The sequence below is a fragment of the Centruroides sculpturatus genome, unplaced genomic scaffold, assembly GCF_000671375.1.
Source record: "Centruroides sculpturatus isolate CEXI.00-Female unplaced genomic scaffold, Cexi_2.0 scaffold1558, whole genome shotgun sequence".
Taxonomy (NCBI): Eukaryota; Metazoa; Arthropoda; class Arachnida; order Scorpiones; family Buthidae; genus Centruroides; species Centruroides sculpturatus.
This window is the reverse complement of record NW_019385743.1, coordinates 43,314-63,194: the sequence shown is the minus strand read 5'-3', so window position 1 is coordinate 63,194 and position 19,881 is coordinate 43,314. Positions and strand designations below refer to the sequence as shown.

The 19,881-nt window shown below is 29.4% G+C and overlaps 2 protein-coding genes across 2 annotated transcripts in view; both read right to left on the bottom strand.

Annotated features, from left to right (window-relative positions):
- Window positions 1-1,954: 1,954 nt before the first annotated feature.
- Window positions 1,955-3,885, bottom strand: LOC111641696 (multidrug resistance-associated protein 4-like). Its single transcript, XM_023387899.1, has 4 exons — window positions 3,841-3,885; window positions 3,102-3,252; window positions 2,187-2,420; window positions 1,955-2,120 (listed from the first exon to the last, which is right to left on the bottom strand). The coding sequence occupies exons 1-4, from the start codon at window positions 3,883-3,885 to the stop codon at window positions 1,993-1,995; spliced, it is 558 nt and encodes a 185-aa protein (XP_023243667.1). The 3' UTR covers window positions 1,955-1,992.
- Window positions 3,886-10,158: 6,273 nt separating this feature from the next.
- LOC111641690 (protein FAM151B-like) overlaps window positions 10,159-19,881 on the bottom strand; it is a 28,584-nt gene continuing 18,861 nt past the window's right edge. Inside the window, exons 4-5 of the mRNA XM_023387895.1 lie at window positions 16,624-16,796; window positions 10,159-12,773 (exon numbers count right to left, since the gene is read on the bottom strand). Coding sequence (XP_023243663.1) covers window positions 12,479-12,773; window positions 16,624-16,796 — 468 coding nt within the window. The 3' untranslated portion in view covers window positions 10,159-12,478. The remainder of the gene's footprint in view (window positions 12,774-16,623; window positions 16,797-19,881) is intronic.

Genomic DNA, 19,881 nt, shown 5'->3' with positions numbered 1-19,881 from the left:
ATGACGACTTCTGTAGAGGGACTTCGGATGACGACTGACCTCGGGATCGTTTTCTTTTCTCTTTTTTTTTCCTCTTGGGTTTTTTCCATGAGGTCAGGTGATGGCCTTTAACGGTCGCACGTCCAATATGGATTCTCCATCAAAAGTTCCTGGTGACACATCCCTGACTAACTTGATTCGACTCAACAAGGAACAAACTCCGTGGGAAATAAATTTTATGGCTTTTAGCCTGACTCGATAAAACGTTCGAATTTAATCGATTAAAGTTTCTAATAATTCAAATTTAAAATAACATTATATTGTGGGTTTGTTCGTCCCTCACACAATTATTTAAAGAAAATTCAATATTGTTTATATGGAAATATTCCATTTTTAAGAAAGGTTTTACTTAGTAAATGTCTAATAGCATTTTAAAATAAATTATATTTTAAATTTAAAAATAAAACCAAATTCCAATATCAAGCTTTATTCCCATAAATTTTAATGTGTTATGCAAAATGTAGACTATATTTTAATAAAAATATTTTTTCTATTAAAATTTTTCATGAAATATTATATTGTCTGACTATGACTGTTTATTAAACCTAACTTTAAGCAAACTCCTAAAAGACTTATTTTTTCGTAAGTAACAAAACTACCTTTATATGTAAAATAAATATAATATTTGCACATAAACAATTTAATAATGTAACTTGAATATTTGTAGTAATTTTTAAAAAAAGTATTCATTTTGAGTGATAAATTACAATATAAGTAAAAAATTACTGTTACACTGAGAATAAAACACTGTAAACAGGCGGTCATTAAATTTTTGCAAACATGAAGCTAAACGGAATCGAAGTTGTAAAGTATTGGCTTGTAAACAGAAAGAGAAAGAAGAAAGCGCTGACCTCGCTAATTAGATATGAATGGTCTGGTCATAAACTGCTTGCCAGGTGGTAAACACCTGGCAGTAAACAAGTGGGTGACTACCTACATCAGGGATTGGCGAATGCGAAAGTAAGGTCCATCCATATCCGAGTCAAGTGGAACTGGGTGAAAGCTGTTTGCAAGGAAAAGCTGTAATTGGTAGGAAGTTCCCATTCAAAAAGTTTTTAAATTAGAGAGCGAGCAAGATTGAAGTGAAAAATAGCTCATGACTGGTAGCACAAGAGCCTCAGACACTTGGAAAGTCCTGCTGAGGTTAGAGAGAAAGTGTAATTGAGTATACTCCTCTGCAGGATATCCCAGCGACAGGTAAGTGCTGAGACTAAACGATCCGTGCAGGTAGAACCAATTTAACGACTGACCAAGACGACAACTCAATCGTTCCAAAAATCCAAACTGGAACAAGAGGCATCACGCTTTGTATTCCCTATGGTTCCAACTTAAATAGTTTGTATAAATTTGTAAATAAAATGTATGTACTGACTATATTGAGTGGTAAGGTGGGTATCCATCGAGCGTATATTAGAACAATTTCGAGTCGTGCTTAATTCACCAAACCAACTCTCAGACGACGGAGTCTAGAAAGGAAACTTCACTGAAGTTAATCTGAAGTAACTAGTTGATTAGAAAACATATTTCATATATTTTTGCCAATAACGTTTTGGTCACAACAATTTACACTGATTCCGAATGCTGAACACAAACGTAATTAGTACAAATATGTTGAGAAGCAACTAAGTAGCTTAGTTTACGCTACAATAAAAAATAAACATTATTCATTATGACCTACAGTTCCTGTATGATCAAAATAATAGGTACAATTGCAGCTGCATATAACTGAGAAAACATGCGCAGCTATCATCCTCTATAGCAAAGGACGTCAATGCCTTGGTGCATAATTAGGTTAAACCTGGAAGCATTCAGTATATGAGTTCCAAGCATATGGCAAGGATAATACACTAGAGAAAGGACTACCCCATGTAATTTTCCAGAGAAAACAAAAAAATAATATACCAGATTTCTAAATTATACATGCACATAACAGGAAGGTTAACATTGAATACACTATCGAATTAAATGTGTATGTATTACCTGAAAATTTACTTCAGATGAATATCTAATAAGGAGGGGAAAGTACAAAACAAATAATACTCCATAACTCATAACGAGTCCAATTTGGCTTCCTGCATCATCTAAAGTTGCAATTATAAACTCAAAATTACTGATATTATACACTATAAACAACTAAATATACCCACCTGGATAAATCGATAAAATGAAAATAATAACAGTAATAAGTACATTTATGTAACAGATGATGTAACCATATACAGAAAGGCATCGATTTAATGCGAGGTAAACAATCCACGTTGCAGTGTGCTTATCCTGATACTTACTAAAAGTGGATTTAAATTTATGTTCAGCTTCAAATGCTCTAATTGTTGTCAGTCCATAAAGAGATACACTGAGATGAGAAAATACTGGACTTCTTGCTGTTAAAAGAAATTCTATATAAAATTTAATTATTTGAGTGAAACCTTATTAAATATAACAACTGTTTGCATAGTGTATTTAAAAAAGCAAATGATTAGCAATTCTCTACTTAAATTACATAACACCCTTATGCAAAAAGTTTTAAATTTACATTTTTTTAATTTTTAAATAATTTACAAGTGAATTAATATAAATTTGTAAGAAGTTTAAATATATAAAATCGTATATTATATATAATGTATACGTGCTTACATTATATACATAAATCTCAGAAGCAACTGATCACAACTAAAATAATATAACACAAACAGAACATTGTAAACATTCTGCCAAAAAAAGTAAAACGTTGATTGTTAAGTTTTATCAAAAGGAAAACGCAACAAAGTGCTAAGCACGCTTTTAAATTTTTTGCAGAATAAATGTGCAATTAGTTATGTGTTGCTTTTAGTATGCACGTGTCCCATTGCAATTTTTTATTATAAATTAATTTTTAATTATGAGTTCTGTCAATAACGAAGTACATTTACAATCAAAAGCATATTGAAACTGCTGTTAAAATTAAGTACATTCGAACTGTATAGTACAATTACAGAATGTAAAGTGATGAGTTGTGAAAGAGTTTCATGACATTCAGTTAAATACAATAAACTATTAAACAATTGAGAGTTGTATACACTTACATTTTCCTTCCATAAGTTTTATACCTTTCAGCACACGGCTGTGAATCGTCGATATAGCATAAAATATTATTGAAAGCAACAACATCAATATGAGAACGTAAGGACACAGGATTGCTTGAAGAACACATATTCCAGCGATCAGAGAAAATGTCTAAAACATAACAATTTAAAATGCTAATAAATGAAAACGTATTTATTATTTTAGTATGCTACAAATTATTTGAATTATTACTATTTATATGTAAATCAATATTATATCAAAGGAAATAATATCTATTTATTTTAGTATTTTAATGGGAATTTATTGCAACACGCGACAAGTCCATCATTATTCAAATATCACAGGTAATTTTGAAGTTTCTCATCAAATATTATTTATAATACAATATTAATGAATTTATCATATGTTGTGACTATGCTCAATAACACAGACAAAGGGAGAGACTGTGAACAATATATTTATTGTCCGTTCAGGATCACCATCTACCAACAGTACAACTACAGCGGGACAGTGGAACAACTACTCTTTCCTCATATGACTGACTACTAACTCTCCTTCTTGCTGTTAAAGGGCGCCTTCGTCATCGCATCCCTCACATTATATGCTATTTAAGTAATAACTGCAAAACCAGGATAGCAATCATCATGACTGTCATTGAGTTTTATTTATTTTCCAAATTGATAAAGTTTGTCAGATTAAACTGAGCGTATTTTACATTTTTGCACTTGAACTAATTACATCACTACCGAATTCGTAAAATGAGGTCGCCTGAGATATAAACATCTTTACTTATGTGAGTATTTACAAGTAAGATATATTTTATTCAATAAGAAAAAATAAGTTTATAAAATTAATGAAATAAAGTAAAATTTTAACGTTAAAACTGACACAGTTTTCACCATTTTTGAAAAACGGAATTAAAGCTTTCTTCTAAACGAAATCTTATCACACCTTTCCAATAATCTTATCACACATCTCTGAAAAACATCTGTCATCTGAGTGAGGATAAAATACCTGTCTGATGATAAAATATGTCTTCAGGTGTTATAAAACCAGAAACCTAATTGGAGGAAATCTGAGATAAAAGAGGCAAATTCCTATCATTCAGAGTAGTCCACAACGAAGGAAACTTGCCATACTTGACAGGCAGTTATGAGAAACTGACATTGCGATATGAGACCGCCCTAGAAGAGACATAGAAGGGGACAGAAGATTCTCGCATAAAAGAAGCATTCAGGCATTGAAGTCCCGTCTCGCTACTCTATATTTAAAATATGGAGAAGTCTATCTGATACGGAGACAGAGGAAGCCTTCCTCTCTCTCCATATCAGATAGACTTCTCCATATTTTAAATCATTTGGATTGCATCATCTAGAGGTAATTTTTTATACATTATTGTAAACTCTCTTATTCATCTTTTAGAGGTCGTTCCTATTCCTTACTTTATAGTTTTACTTAGTTCATAGTTTATTTCGTTTTGTAGCTTTATACTTAGTAAATCTATTACATTAGTATATCTATAAATTCTAAGGTTTCTGAAAATGCTTTTGTTCACTCAATCAATTTATACGGACCCTGATCGAACTTAGCCATAACGTTCCTCCCCACTCGCAACCAAGACTCTCCTAAACGCCATTCAGTGACACTGAGCGAATCTCACGACTCGACAATTACAGGGCTAACATAACCTTGCATGTATTCTCACATTTACAACCGAAAAAAGTATTTTGAACGCTGATCTATTCCATTACTTCATATTACTTTTTTTATTATTTCACTTTTCTTCACGTGTTCACATTTACGACTTGTAAATGTTAAGACTTTCGTATGAATATGTCTAGTTTTGTTTGCCTATTTGTGTCTTTTATTAGAACAAGCGTTCGCTTCAGTATCGTTAGAATTATTCATGTAATATCTACTCAAAGAACGATAGAATTGTTTATTTTGTGCTTACTGGCGATAAAATTGCAAAAAAATTAGCAAATATTTGGAAATATGAATCGTAGGAAAGTATGAGGTTTACTCGTCTAATTCTACGAAATCGGTGCTAAACTAAGTAGTGATAAGATCGATTGTGATAAATAATAGCATTTGACTTTGCATAATATACGTCTCATGAACAAACCAACATTAATCTCTCTACAAAGGCGTATAATATAATAAGATTTTGAGTATGCTAATTATTACAAAAAGAGGTATATGAAGTATTTTGTAATAAATAATTATAGTTTATAATTTACAAATTAAATAATATTTCTATCATTGTCTATGTTTTTATTGTAAAAAACTGCTTTTTTATATTAGAGAGGTTGCGGCCGACGTTTGCAGCTCAAAACGTGAACGTTGGATGTCGAGCGCCTTCATCTAGCAATTCTACAAGGTTCGTTATGGCGTTTGCTACATCTAGCATGGTGAGTAGAACTTTGGCTTAAATTTCTTCATTTTTCGTGTTTAGAGATAAAATTATGACGTATTTTATTAAAATAATGATTATTTAAGCATTTATGAATAATATTGTGAAGAAACAGACGATTTTAATCTAGAAATCATTTAATTATTCAATTTTTTGCAAGCGATGCATAGTTCTTATAGAATTTACATTTATTACTGTTCGTAATAGCTTATCATAATTCTGTAGAAGTAGGTTTGTTCTTTCACAGCATCTTCTACCATCAACAGCGTAATACATTTGTAAATTTTCTAAAAATAATTTTCCAAGCTGCTTTCAGATTTACATAAGCCACTACTTCCCTCAACAAAAGTATGAGGTAGTCCTATTGTCCTACAGTACAGTACAATAGGAGACATGACTAATTAAAAATAATTATTTAGTGTTATTAAACATCCTGTAAATACTTTAAAATAGTTTAATTTATTTATTTACCTTCGCTAGTAACATTTGTCATTGTTAAATGTTTTCGCCATTTTTCAACAATATCCCATGAGTCAGTGAACGTGTGGTGCAACATGTTTTACTTGGAGTTCAAATGTCAAACATGTACTTCTGCTTGCCATACAACTTTAATGTTTGAACTTCGGCCACAACCTCTCTATTAATTAATGGATCTACATACTCTATTTTCATTTTGAGAAGTGCTGACAACATTATCATTCTGGAGAACTTGCAAAATCAGTTTTTCTATTTTTTTCTATTCAGTAAATTATTAGGAAAAATAGCATAATATAATGGCATCTTTACTGCTTAATAAATTTCTATTCATTATGCAATAGAGATGCCATTCCACAAATATTTTATTGTATCAGCCTGAGCACATTTAAAGTTTTATTATTATTCAATGTCCACACAGCAAACAGAGTAGAAATGCTGGTTATCAAAAACATAAAACCACAAGTCGAACGCTTCCCAAGCGTTTAAGACTGTATGATATATCTTCGAATGATGCGAACAGATCAAAGTAAGGTGGCCTTTTGCAGTTGTAATTTTGTCAATATTTATGGCTTGTAAGACACTTACAAGCCATAAATATTGACAAAATTACTATCTGTCAACTGCAAAAGGCCACCTTACTTAGTACTGCTTTTTTAATTGGACCTTTCAATTTATGTATCCTTTCCAACTCATCCCATGCTTCTTTGGACGTTTCTGCCCTCTTGTGGCTCAACTGGTTCTGCTTATGTGGCTCAACTGGTTCTGCTTATGTGGCTCAACTGGTTCTGCTTATGTGGCTCAACTGGTTCTGCTTATGTGGCTCAACTGGTTCTGCTTAATGCCTAGTAAAATTAATGCTAGAGCCTTTTCATCTTTTCTTTGCCAATCTATTCAACTGGTTTTTCTATGGATCTATTTACATATGGCCAAAGTTTGTTACAAATAAGTATGCTATGCATCTGTAACTTCCATGATTCATAGTTACCATCATTGAGTTTGTCTATATGCTGGTCCCACACTATTCATGGTGTCATTCAAACTATCAATAGTTATGCCTTTCGTTAGCAAGCAGGAATATATCACTTACTTGATTCTCTAGTTAAATCCTCTTCATATGGTATACCTTGATCATTAAATCTTCCTAGATATATTTATTAGAATATTTATAAAGTTGTATATTAACACTAAATGTTTTTATATTATCTAATTATCTTCAGGATTCATATAAAGGATCCTGCATAATATCCTTATGGGTTTTGGTTCTTAGTTAAATTGGTTGAAATTTTAGTATGCTATAGCAACTTGACTCACTGATCTTAATGGGCTTGAAAATAGCTAGTTTTGCAAGAGCTGTTTGAAATGAGTATCTTATTATTATTTGTCCAAATTAGTCTGTACTTTAAAATTGCTATGCTATGGAAAATTTTAGTTTATTTCATTCCAAATTAGGAGTCAAAAAACATTAAATATAGTTGGAAGCAAGTTTTTAGTTAATTTTTTTATGAAAATTTTATTATAATGATTATGGAATATAGGCATTAATTATTAATAAGTGTTTATTTAAAAATCATTATAGAAATCAGCAACAGAAGAAAACTTCTATTATAACTTGCTGCATCATAAATTTTTTTTATTAATTCCATCCTATGGCTTTTAAAAATTGAATATTAGAATGACATAGGTTTACAACAACGTAATCGAATGAAGAAAGACGCCGATTCTTTTCTTCCAGTGGTTCTAAATTATTTAATTAAAATTTATAATTATTAAATTTATCAAGAGATGGCACCTAANTCATTAATTTTCATTTTCATGTAGTAAAGGCTCTATGCCTTCATAAAGGACGTACTTTTCCTTTGTTTAAGGGTATTTGGGCAGTTTATTCTCTGTTGTATTCTCAACCAAACAATACATACAAGTACAGTACAATATTTTCTGAGGAAACACACATACTTATCCTTTTTTAACCCCATTCCTGATAACCCGGCATTTTCACAAACTCGGCCACCCTTTGGTCCACATTAGGTCGAGTTTGAGGCTCTACTGTACCAGCTTTTAAGTTCATCTCAGTAGAACTGAGGGTCTTGTGATCTGAACCATGTCAGAGCAGCTCTTTTTACATCTTCAACTGATGGAAAATTGGTACCTTTCAGCAACTTATCCATTTGTAGGTTGTCGACTTCTTTGGAGTGTTATCACCATAAACTTGTTTCAGACCATCAATGATTTGCCTATTCTGACAACCAAGTTTCACCATGAACTTTATATTTGTTCTGGTCTCAATTTTGATGGATTCCATGTTGCCTGAATGGTGCTTGACTTTCAACTGGCAGAGCTGCGTTCTTATCTACATTTAAGGGTTTATGTTTGAACATGTTATAATATGTTAGTACAAGAATGTTCATAGCATTGAAATCAAAATCCTTCCAAACAATTTTTAGTTATGGACTTTTTTTATGAACTTTTTGAAGCACCCACATATAAGAACTTACAAGTTTTAAAAAACATCACTATAGAAAAAGAAGTCAGAAAGTGTTAAATTATTATAAATATAAGATAAAAATGTCAGGGAAAGAATTGTAAAATATCAGCTGAAAAGGGACTAAAGGTTTGAAATGCATATCAATTTCAAATAAAAAGATATTACGTGTATATTGTCGTCTGTCAAGTCAATTGTTGTGACAAATGTAGTAGTAAGCCGACTGAATAGCAATAAAGATATCAACAAAAATATTGTTTTGACATAGAGGGCATACATAAAAAGTATTGATAATGTGAGGTTGCAGAGTTGTGCTAAAAGGTGGAATGGAAGAAGAGTGCCCTTGTGCTCGTATGTGGCACTCTTCTTCCATTTGTAACTCAACATTTTTAAAAATTATCCAAATTTATTTAAACACAAAAATAAAACTTACAGCAATATTATTCTTGGATCTGCAGGTGAAAATTGTAAAACTTCAGATTCTCTTCTTTATTTCTATAGAGAGAGAGCCCCAAGAGAAGAATCCTTCAGAGTCCTCTTTGGAGTTGACTGCCCCATGGTGTTGTTGTAGAAAGTCTGTTGAGAAGATGATCAGCCCAGTTTGAATTGAGGGTGAAGTGAAGGACCAACCAAGGAAGATGCTGCACAATGAAAAGTCAGAGAAAGAAGCTCTCTTGTCATTGAACTCAGTTTTTATCCCAGATCAACCACTTTGGTTATTTTTCTTCATCCCACTTTCTACTTAGTCATCACTGGTACTAAGTGTAACAAGGTCTGAACTTAGATTGCGGGATGAACCAATTGATCCCAACTAGAGAGAGTTAATCTGAGGACTTTCATTGTCCAGTTTTCCTTTGTCTAATTTCTAAGAAAAGGTTTTTTTCACTATTAAATATAATATTCGCTTTTATGGACATAAAAATTTATATTTTAATATTAATACATTTAGATATTTTTAAATTTTAGTGTTGTTCAGAGACATTTCCAGAGCCTCACAATAAAATTTGAACCAAAACATTCTAAATGATGATGTTTGAAAACAGTAGATTAGATTAAGAAAGGGCATTTGATTTTAGGGCTAATTGAATAACTTACGGTAATTTATTTGTATGATTTCTGTTGAATAATATTATAGTGACTATTTATATACTGTATTTAAAATAAGCTTTGTTAACTGTTTAAGAAGAGTCATCATAGAAAACAGTGTCATAATTTCACATGTAGTAAAGACATTACTTTCTCTAAATAAGAGAGATGATGTAAACTATATTCAAGCTCTGGTCTTTATATTCTTTGTTTTTTATTAGAGTAAACAGTATTTTTTTTCAATGCTATTTACAAATAATAATAAGCACAAAGCACATAAAAATTACATTTAAAAACTCATATCCATTAATTAATTTAATTAGTCCATAAATGAGATGTCATAATTAAGAACTGTACCAACTAATTCTGGTTTGCTTTAGAATCTAATGATAAAAATGATTGAAAATGAATAAAAAAATTTTCCTCATGATTACTTTTATTTTTTAACTATATGAAAAAATACTAAAATATTATTTTTTAAAAAATTCAGATTTTTTTATTGTTTATATTATTTGAGATATTTATCTGATAAAATTAAAGTTTAGAAAATAATTTTTTTTTTAGATTTTCAATTGAAATATATAAAGTAGATTTATCAAAATCACAACTTGCTGTAAAAAAATAAAATGTTAAAAGTTTATCAACAAAAGACACAGTCAACTGGAATTATGGCATATGAAGTTTATTTGAAATATATTGCAATAAAGCCAAAACATTCAGGATAATTATTTAACTAATGATAAATGTATATTCTTGTTGCTGATTAAATTTTTATTAAATTTTTATTAAATTTCCCTTAGATCTTAAATATGGCTTGATATACAATAAGATGTATATCAATACCACACACTGTACAATATTACTATGAACTATACTACAGCATAAAATAGTACACATGAATAATATATCCATTTTATACTGTAGGAAAGTCATAAGATAATTTTTGAAATATTCAAACTGACATAAAAGTAACAACCATGTTTTTACAGTTGTTACTTTTGAACAGCTTAAAATCCTATAAAGACAGATTTATCAAAAGCCAATTGTCATAAATTGTCTCCGAATGTCCATCCATGTCCTCAAAACACATCATAACCCATGCTATTGCATAAGTTATATTAAACACTTGATAATACTAGATTATTTATAAAATTATCTTACATCAAAGAAAATATGACTAATTAATTTATAAGCTAAATATGAATAATTTACAAGTAGAAAAACAATATTTATACATTTACAAGTATCACTAATAACTTTGTTTCTATTTCAATCATTGTATTGCACTTTTAACAAAAATTAATATTGGTATAAAAAGACACAACTAATTCAGTTTATAATTTATATTTGATTATCTAACAAACATTTCAATGCTTTTAAAAGAAACAAAGTTACATCCTAATACTTTAAATTCAGACATTACAATTTGGATATTGTAAGGAATATTTATTTACAACAAATATCTAATCAAAAATAATTTGTTATTGCATCCAATGAAGCAATGTTCAACAAGATGTTTTCTATCCATTCTTAATGATTAAGAATAGACTGAATATGATATACTCTATGATATAAGAATTTCTTGCTGTGATCTATTATTATTTGGGTTTTATAAAAATTTCATATGTTTTACAAATAAAACTTTTGAAATACAATAGTTATTTTCTAGTTTGCAGTTTTATTTTAATGAATACAAATATAAAAACGTTTTTGTCTAAACATTAGCTATGCAATAATTTACTAATTATTCAAATGAGAATAATTATAATATTAGTATAAATGTAGAAATTTAACATATCCATTATCATTCTAAGAAAATAGTGGGTCATATTTATTTCTGTTATGTTAATTGAATATAAACAAATTCAAAAATATTTTGGAGAAATCAAAATATGTTTTCTATAGTATTTATGCCACTTGATGTTTAAGTCAAGCTTACAGAATATTATAGTAAAAAGATGAACACACTGGGTGTAATGATTGGTGTTGGACTTGCTGGACCAAAGCAAAAGCAAACTTCACTTACACATACCATAACCTTATCAAAATCACCAGATCATGCAAAAAACAAAACTATTATTCTCCTGCAAAAGACATATTTTCATGATTGGCAAGCTAAAGATGTAAGGCATCTTTTATAGCAGCTATCTGAAATGCTTTATGTATTTCTTACTTGGAATTTTGCATGTTAAAAATTAAGTAAAATTTCATCAACTTAATGCAAACCACAGAAACATACTGTTTAAATATTTGCATTTTTACAATACATTGAATTAGGTTTCTGCCATCTTGTCAAATCACATGTAACAATTTTTTAAAATACATATTTCTCATTGTTCCATTGCAAAAACTATGATTTAAGCAAAAAATCTTAATAAAAAATACATAAATTGTTTAATTTCTACACTACTGATAATTTTTATTGCTTCTGGTTATAAAACTAACTGATAAATTAATATATCAATTCCTTTACTATAAAATAAATAATCAATCCTTAACTAATTCAAGAAATAACAATGCTGATTGTATATAAAAAACATTATTCAATCATCATTAAAAAAAGAGGCATACTATCGCAGATATTCTCACTTTGTATGAATAATCATAATGTGGTAATTATTCATAATATAAAAATTAAGCAGTTTTCTCTGACTACTTTGAAAAAATATACAATTACAAAAAACATTCTACAAAATTTTTACAATGTTAAACAAATAACTACAGGTACATAAGTACAAATATATGTGAAACATTTTAAAATGATTATTCTTTTCTTAATATACTTCACTTTACAATATAATACAATACTAGCTGCCAGCATATTCTAATAAATCTCATTAAAAAAAATACATATATAAAATAAATTGAGCATGTATATATACAAAAACTAGTTAGTATCAAAATAGTAACATCCAAAATAATTATTTTTTATCATAGGCCATGCAAAGAAATTCATCAAGCAGTTCACTTGGAAGATCATAAAAAACATAACTAATGTGAAAAGCTTTCCTGATGGCTAGGAGATCATCCACGTTAATTGGATGTCCTTTAGCAGACCACACAGTTAAAGAACCATTAGGAACTTGAAATAATAAACTCTCAATTTCAGGCACTGAATATTTTAAATATGAAGCACATACAGGGAACATTACTGGTTGGGTAAGTCTGTATTCCTTAACTAGGCCAATCATTCGATCTATCATCTCTTCTGAATAACTGTAAAAAATTTTAATATATTTGGATCAGAATTAACTAATTTTGTAAAACTAAAAATGTAATTAACTACTTAGTGTACATTCAATAAAAAAGTAAAACATTATATAAATAACTAATTTACTATAGTCATTTTAAGAAAAAGAGCAAAGTCAATATGATGCTATCAAGTGTGCATGAGTGTACTTGTATCTGCAATGAAATATAATTATTGAATATTGTTGCAAATTACCATAATTGCTTCTGCATTTTATATGTACAATAATGAACAAAATATTGCTTATTTTGAATTCACATAAAAATTGTTAATGGTGCATTTGTCATTTGTTAGTAATACTTGCTATCAGGTTTTTGCCAATTTAGTTTTTTGGAATTGTAAAATTGAAATGTAAGAATCTATGAACTGATAAAGATAAATGTCATGCTATAAATCAATTAATCTTATTACATGATATTATAGTACTTTTGTTTCTAATTCATCAAAACCATTTGCAGATAATATTCAAAATACCATTCTTAAATATAATTTTTGAATAGTCAGAATATTAAAACTAACATCTTACAAAAATTGTAATTTTATGTTCATGTAAGATGTTAATTACATAAAAACAACAGTTCAATCATTTTTGGGCTAATGTAATCTTCAGGAACTGAACAAAAAATGTAACAAATGAATAATGTAAACAAATAAATAAAAATGCAATTCTATAGAAGTGTAACAAAAAGTTCTTATAAGCATATTTCAAAATTATAAATACACAAATAAAAATATAAACCACTATCAAAGTAATAAATTAAATAATATAAAGGTGAAACTGTTTAAAATGCCTTATTTTTCTTAATAAAAACAAAACTACTAAATTCCTGAATATGACTTTTTATCTGTGCTATTCTGTGGCACAGATAAAAAGTCATATTGTCATTATGTTCTACACTTATAATATATATATTTATGGTCTAGTAATTTTGACAATATCCCCATGTTCAATTAAGTCACAATTCTGCTTTTCTTCAAAAATCTGTCTCTCTATTAGACAGGTTGCAGCTGACATTTCCAGCCCAAAATGTGAATGCTAGATGTCAAGTGCTGCCATCTGGCAATTCTAGAAGGTTGACAATGGTGTTTGCTACGTCTAGCAGGGCAAGTAGAAACTTCTTAAACTTCTTTCATTTTTTTGTGTTTGGGGTTAAAATTATGATGTATTTTATTAAAATAATGATTATTTAAGCATTTATGAATAATATCGTAAAGAAACAGACAATTTTAATCCAGAATTTATTTAATTATTCAATTTTTTTGCAAGTGATGTGAAGTGCCTATAGAATTTACATATTTTATTATATTATATATAATAAAATATTTATTATATATAAATTATTTATATAGAACTGTTCGTAATAGCTTATCATAATTCTGTAGAAGTAGGTTTGTTCTTTCACAGCATCTTCTACCATCAACAGCGTAATACATTTGTAAATTTTCTAAAAATAATTTTCCAAGCTGCTTTCAGATTTACATAAGCCACTACTTCCCTCAACAAAAGTATGAGGTAGTCCTATTGTCCTACAGTACAGTACAATAGGAGACATGACTAATTAAAAATAATTATTTAGTGTTATTAAACATCCTGTAAATACTTTAAAATAGTTTAATTTATTTATTTACCTTCGCTAGTAACATTTGTCATTGTTAAATGTTTTCGCCATTTTTCAACAATATCCCATGAGTCAGTGAACGTGTGGTGCAACATGTTTTACTTGGAGTTCAAATGTCAAACATGTACTTCTGCTTGCCATACAACTTTAATGTTTGAACTTCGGCCACAACCTCTCTATTAATTAATGGATCTACATACTCTATTTTCATTTTGAGAAGTGCTGACAACATTATCATTCTGGAGAACTTGCAAAATCAGTTTTTCTATTTTTTTCTATTCAGTAAATTATTAGGAAAAATAGCATAATATAATGGCATCTTTACTGCTTAATAAATTTCTATTCATTATGCAATAGAGATGCCATTCCACAAATATTTTATTGTATCAGCCTGAGCACATTTAAAGTTTTATTATTATTCAATGTCCACACAGCAAACAGAGTAGAAATGCTGGTTATCAAAAACATAAAACCACAAGTCGAACGCTTCCCAAGCGTTTAAGACTGTATGATATATCTTCGAATGATGCGAACAGATCAAAGTAAGGTGGCCTTTTGCAGTTGTAATTTTGTCAATATTTATGGCTTGTAAGACACTTACAAGCCATAAATATTGACAAAATTACTATCTGTCAACTGCAAAAGGCCACCTTACTTAGTACTGCTTTTTTAATTGGACCTTTCAATTTATGTATCCTTTCCAACTCATCCCATGCTTCTTTGGACGTTTCTGCCCTCTTGTGGCTCAACTGGTTCTGCTTATGTGGCTCAACTGGTTCTGCTTATGTGGCTCAACTGGTTCTGCTTATGTGGCTCAACTGGTTCTGCTTATGTGGCTCAACTGGTTCTGCTTATGTGGCTCAACTGGTTCTGCTTATGTGGCTCAACTGGTTCTGCTTATGTGGCTCAACTGGTTCTGCTTATGTGGCTCAACTGGTTCTGCTTATGTGGCTCAACTGGTTCTGCTTATGTGGCTCAACTGGTTCTGCTTATGTGGCTCAACTGGTTCTGCTTAATGCCTAGTAAAATTAATGCTAGAGCCTTTTCATCTTTTCTTTGCCAATCTATTCAACTGGTTTTTCTATGGATCTATTTACATATGGCCAAAGTTTGTTACAAATAAGTATGCTATGCATCTGTAACTTCCATGATTCATAGTTACCATCATTGAGTTTGTCTATATGCTGGTCCCACACTATTCATGGTGTCATTCAAACTATCAATAGTTATGCCTTTCGTTAGCAAGCAGGAATATATCACTTACTTGATTCTCTAGTTAAATCCTCTTCATATGGTATACCTTGATCATTAAATCTTCCTAGATATATTTATTAGAATATTTATAAAGTTGTATATTAACACTAAATGTTTTTATATTATCTAATTATCTTCAGGATTCATATAAAGGATCCTGCATAATATCCTTATGGGTTTTGGTTCTTAGTTAAATTGGTTGAAATTTTAGTATGCTATAGCAACTTGACTCACTGATCTTAATGGGCTTGAAAATAGCTAGTTTTGCAAGAGCTGTTTGAAATGAGTATCTTATTATTATTTGTCCAAATTAGTCTGTACTTTAAAATTGCTATGCTATGGAAAATTTTAGTTTATTTCATTCCAAATTAGGAGTCAAAAAACATTAAATATAGTTGGAAGCAAGTTTTTAGTTAATTTTTTTATGAAAATTTTATTATAATGATTATGGAATATAGGCATTAATTATTAATAAGTGTTTATTTAAAAATCATTATAGAAATCAGCAACAGAAGAAAACTTCTATTATAACTTGCTGCATCATAAATTTTTTTTATTAATTCCATCCTATGGCTTTTAAAAATTGAATATTAGAATGACATAGGTTTACAACAACGTAATCGAATGAAGAAAGACGCCGATTCTTTTCTTCCAGTGGTTCTAAATTATTTAATTAAAATTTATAATTATTAAATTTATCAAGAGATGGCACCTAACACCTAACTCTAGTGCCAAATTGTTTTATAAATTATTAATATTATAGCCATTTCTAACCCAATAATATTTGGGGCTCCGATAAGTTATGCACTAACCCATTGGTTAGTGCATAGCTTTAAATATATCAGGTTTAGTGATGATGTTTGTTTAATGTAATTCTTATAACTATTTTATCTAGAATTTTAAATTACTTTTATTTTTTATAAAAATTATATTTTACTCTTACCCTATTTTCTGTGAACTTCCTGGAATGACTTCTGCAGTCCATCCAATGGACAAAATTGAATTAGGAAACCTGGCTCGACATAAGATAAGGAATGTCCATAAGTCAATAGGTACATGAGATGGATTGCCAGGTCCTGGTAGGATATCAGCATTTAGAATAATAGGTCCATTAAACTAAAATAAAAAATATAATTAAAATTAGTTCAAACTTTTATATTAATGCTTCTATTTCCAATTTTTTATTACTGAACCAACTTTCATATTTCAAAAATTTCTCTTATGATTGGAAACCTTAAAGAAACAAAGAATAAAACAGCTTTTTTCCATATTAATCATAGGTTTGGCAGGTCCAAAATGGGGCAATTGGATGAAGAGGGAGAGGACCTGATTTATCCAAGACTTATTGCCCAGAAAAATTCCTGGTGTTGTTTGCCTACATTTGATTCCAGTGTGGCATGATGCCATTTATTCATATATAGTTTTTATGTTATGTTATTTTCTATCATTTTCTTTTCCTAGCCTATCAATTTCCCTTTTGTTCTTGATTTTCCTTTATTTCCAAGTTCGAGAACTTTCCACCCTTGCCTTACTTCCATCGGTGTGAGTGTTAGATAGTAGAGTGGAGAAGGCCCTGAGGGCAAGCATCAGTATAGTCAGCAGTTTTTGGTCAAGTTCCCAAGGAAGGCAGACATGCAGAGGATGAGTTCAGGGCTTTGAGTGGTGTCTGAAGCAACAGGGTATGACCGCTAAGAAACAGTCGGAAGCACCAGTGAGTCCTGAGAGTTGAAATGGGAAATCTTGTTTGGAAGACCAAAAGAAAAGTGAACTAGTGACAACTAAAAGAGAAAATACATATACCAGTGAGATTCAGGAGAACTGCAAAGATATATTTGGATTGTTTCATCATAATATGTGAAGCGACGGGTACCCCTTTTCTAAGACTTCTTTCTTTTTTCGTAAATTTCCCTCCCCCTATCTAGCATAGCTTCCCTCTTTTAGCATTAATTAGAATAAAATACATAGTTTGTAAGATAGTTTTAAGCACAGCTGATCTTTGTGTATACTTTCGTGATTTGAACCCCACGTGTGTGAATCCTAAAAAGTGGTTAAGAAGATCCTTTTGTGTAAGGATCTTGATTGTACTATACTGTTGTATAGAAGTATTGACTAACAATGCACTAGAGCTGGGACCTGTTTTTTTTTTGTGTTCATACTGTATAAAATAAAGTTTTGTTCTTTATGTTATACCTGTTTCTTATTCTTATCACACTGAACATACACCAGTCCTGCAGAGTTGTATGCTGATGCAAACTGTCTCAGCCATCTGGCTGTTCTAATTTGAATTTCATCAATTATTTTTATATTAATTTACTAAATTCTAAGTAGTATTTAATATATATTTTAGGGTCAATGACACAAGCACAGAAAATCATGTGAATTAGCTACAGTCAATGTAGTGAGTATATGAAATCAGGTGAATGGCTGGTCATTTACAACATTTGCATATTGTGTTGGGTGATGACATGAATGCAGGGACAGGGATGTCAATCACTGCTCTAGCAGATAATATTGGCAATGCACTAAAATAGTAATGTCCAGAACTGCTGTATTGGTAGTCATCACACTTCATGTAAATTTTGTGTTTTTATTTTTGTTCTTGTTAGGTTCTTTTAAAGTTTAGATTAAAGTAGTGAAAATGGAAGAAAAGTTTTATACTGAGTTATACAAATTAATGAATGAGAAGAAAAAAGACAATAAGTTTACTTTGTTCCAATGAATATACAAAAAACTAAAGGAAATAGTGAAATATCAAAGACATCTGACTCAAAAAGAACCCAATCACATTACAGATTTGTTAAGAAATATGATATGCTAATTATCAATGGCAAAGAGCAGTTCTTATCAAAATATGTTTGATTAAATTGTGTACTTGTAAACTAAATAATGCAAATCTTATTTTCATCTGAAATTGTTTAATTTGACTTTTGATATTAAAGTTTTTTAGATTATTTTTTGATTAAATTATTATACAAATTTGATATAAAGAGAAGTAAATACTACTGTCATACTTAAATATTGATATTAGAAATTAATTTCAAATTTAACTTGCAGAAACAAAAGGTTTATAACTCCCTCACTGGATTTCTCTTTCCTTTTTGAAGTTTAAAAATTTAATTTAATAACTTGCCTGATAAAATATGTCATAATTTAGTTTATTGTGGAAAATTTGTGCTTTAATTTAACACCTGACAAATAGGATTATAATAGAACTATTCTGCAGTATATAATTCACAGCACATGATATATATGGAATGATTTTTAATACTGAACCTTAATGTGCAGTTGTATTTATTCATTATTGAATCAAATTATTGCTATTTATTCAATAATAAGTTAACAGTTTCTTATTTGTTGAATATAATTTATTTATCATCAACAATCATCTTTATATTTTAAAATTAAAATAATATTTCATTTCTTGTCTATAAATACTGTACTTCCTCAATCCTATATGCACCATGACTTTGAAATTAAATTTTAAGATTTTTATGGAAGGAAAATTATAAAATAATTATCAATTTTATTAAGTTTTGTTAAATAACAAGCTAGGAAAACAATACAAATATCACAAAACAGATAATGTCCAGCAGCTCTATTTCCACACTCTTTTGCATACGCAATAACTTTTCTTCTGATGCAGCATCATAATGTCATCTCAAAGGTAATATAAACATAAAAAAAGAAGTTTAAATTAATGACTAACAAAGTAGTAAAAATCTAGGAAATACAACTGTTTTACAATTATAAAGATTCAATAATTCTGATGTATTTTTTTATCATTATAATTAAACACAAAACCACCATAAAATTTCAAAATTAAACTTATTTACAAGTTTATTAAAATGGAGTGAAAACATTATAAAATAATAATAGAATTTTAGGACAATGACAAAAAATTCAGGAAAATCCATTACAGATTAAAAAGGAGATATACATTAAGATGTGACTAGGAAGGTCAACCAGGTCATGTGATAAAAGGCATTGTCCTTATATTTATGTAATAAACATAATTTCTAATGTAGAGGGTAATTTATTTTTATTCAAGTTATCCAAAAAGATCTTAAAATTTCAAATTAATACATGTAATATAATATTAATATCTGTAGGAAATCTATAGTACAATCTATTAACTTCAAATTAACCAAAAATTTGAATTATCCAAATTCAAATTAATGAACATTTACTATAATATTCAGAA

Excerpts from the sequence above, each read along its gene's own strand:
- LOC111641696 (XM_023387899.1), bottom strand. The coding sequence starts at position 3,885 with ATGTTTATATCTCAGGCGACCTCATTTTACGAATTCGGTAGTGAT. Across the intron at positions 2,421-3,101 it reads AAAACTTATGGAAGGAAAAT|CAAGAAGTCCAGTATTTTCT; the intron begins GTAAGTGTATAC and ends TTCTTTTAACAG. Across the intron at positions 2,121-2,186 it reads CATTTTATCGATTTATCCAG|ATGATGCAGGAAGCCAAATT; the intron begins GTGGGTATATTT and ends TTGCAACTTTAG.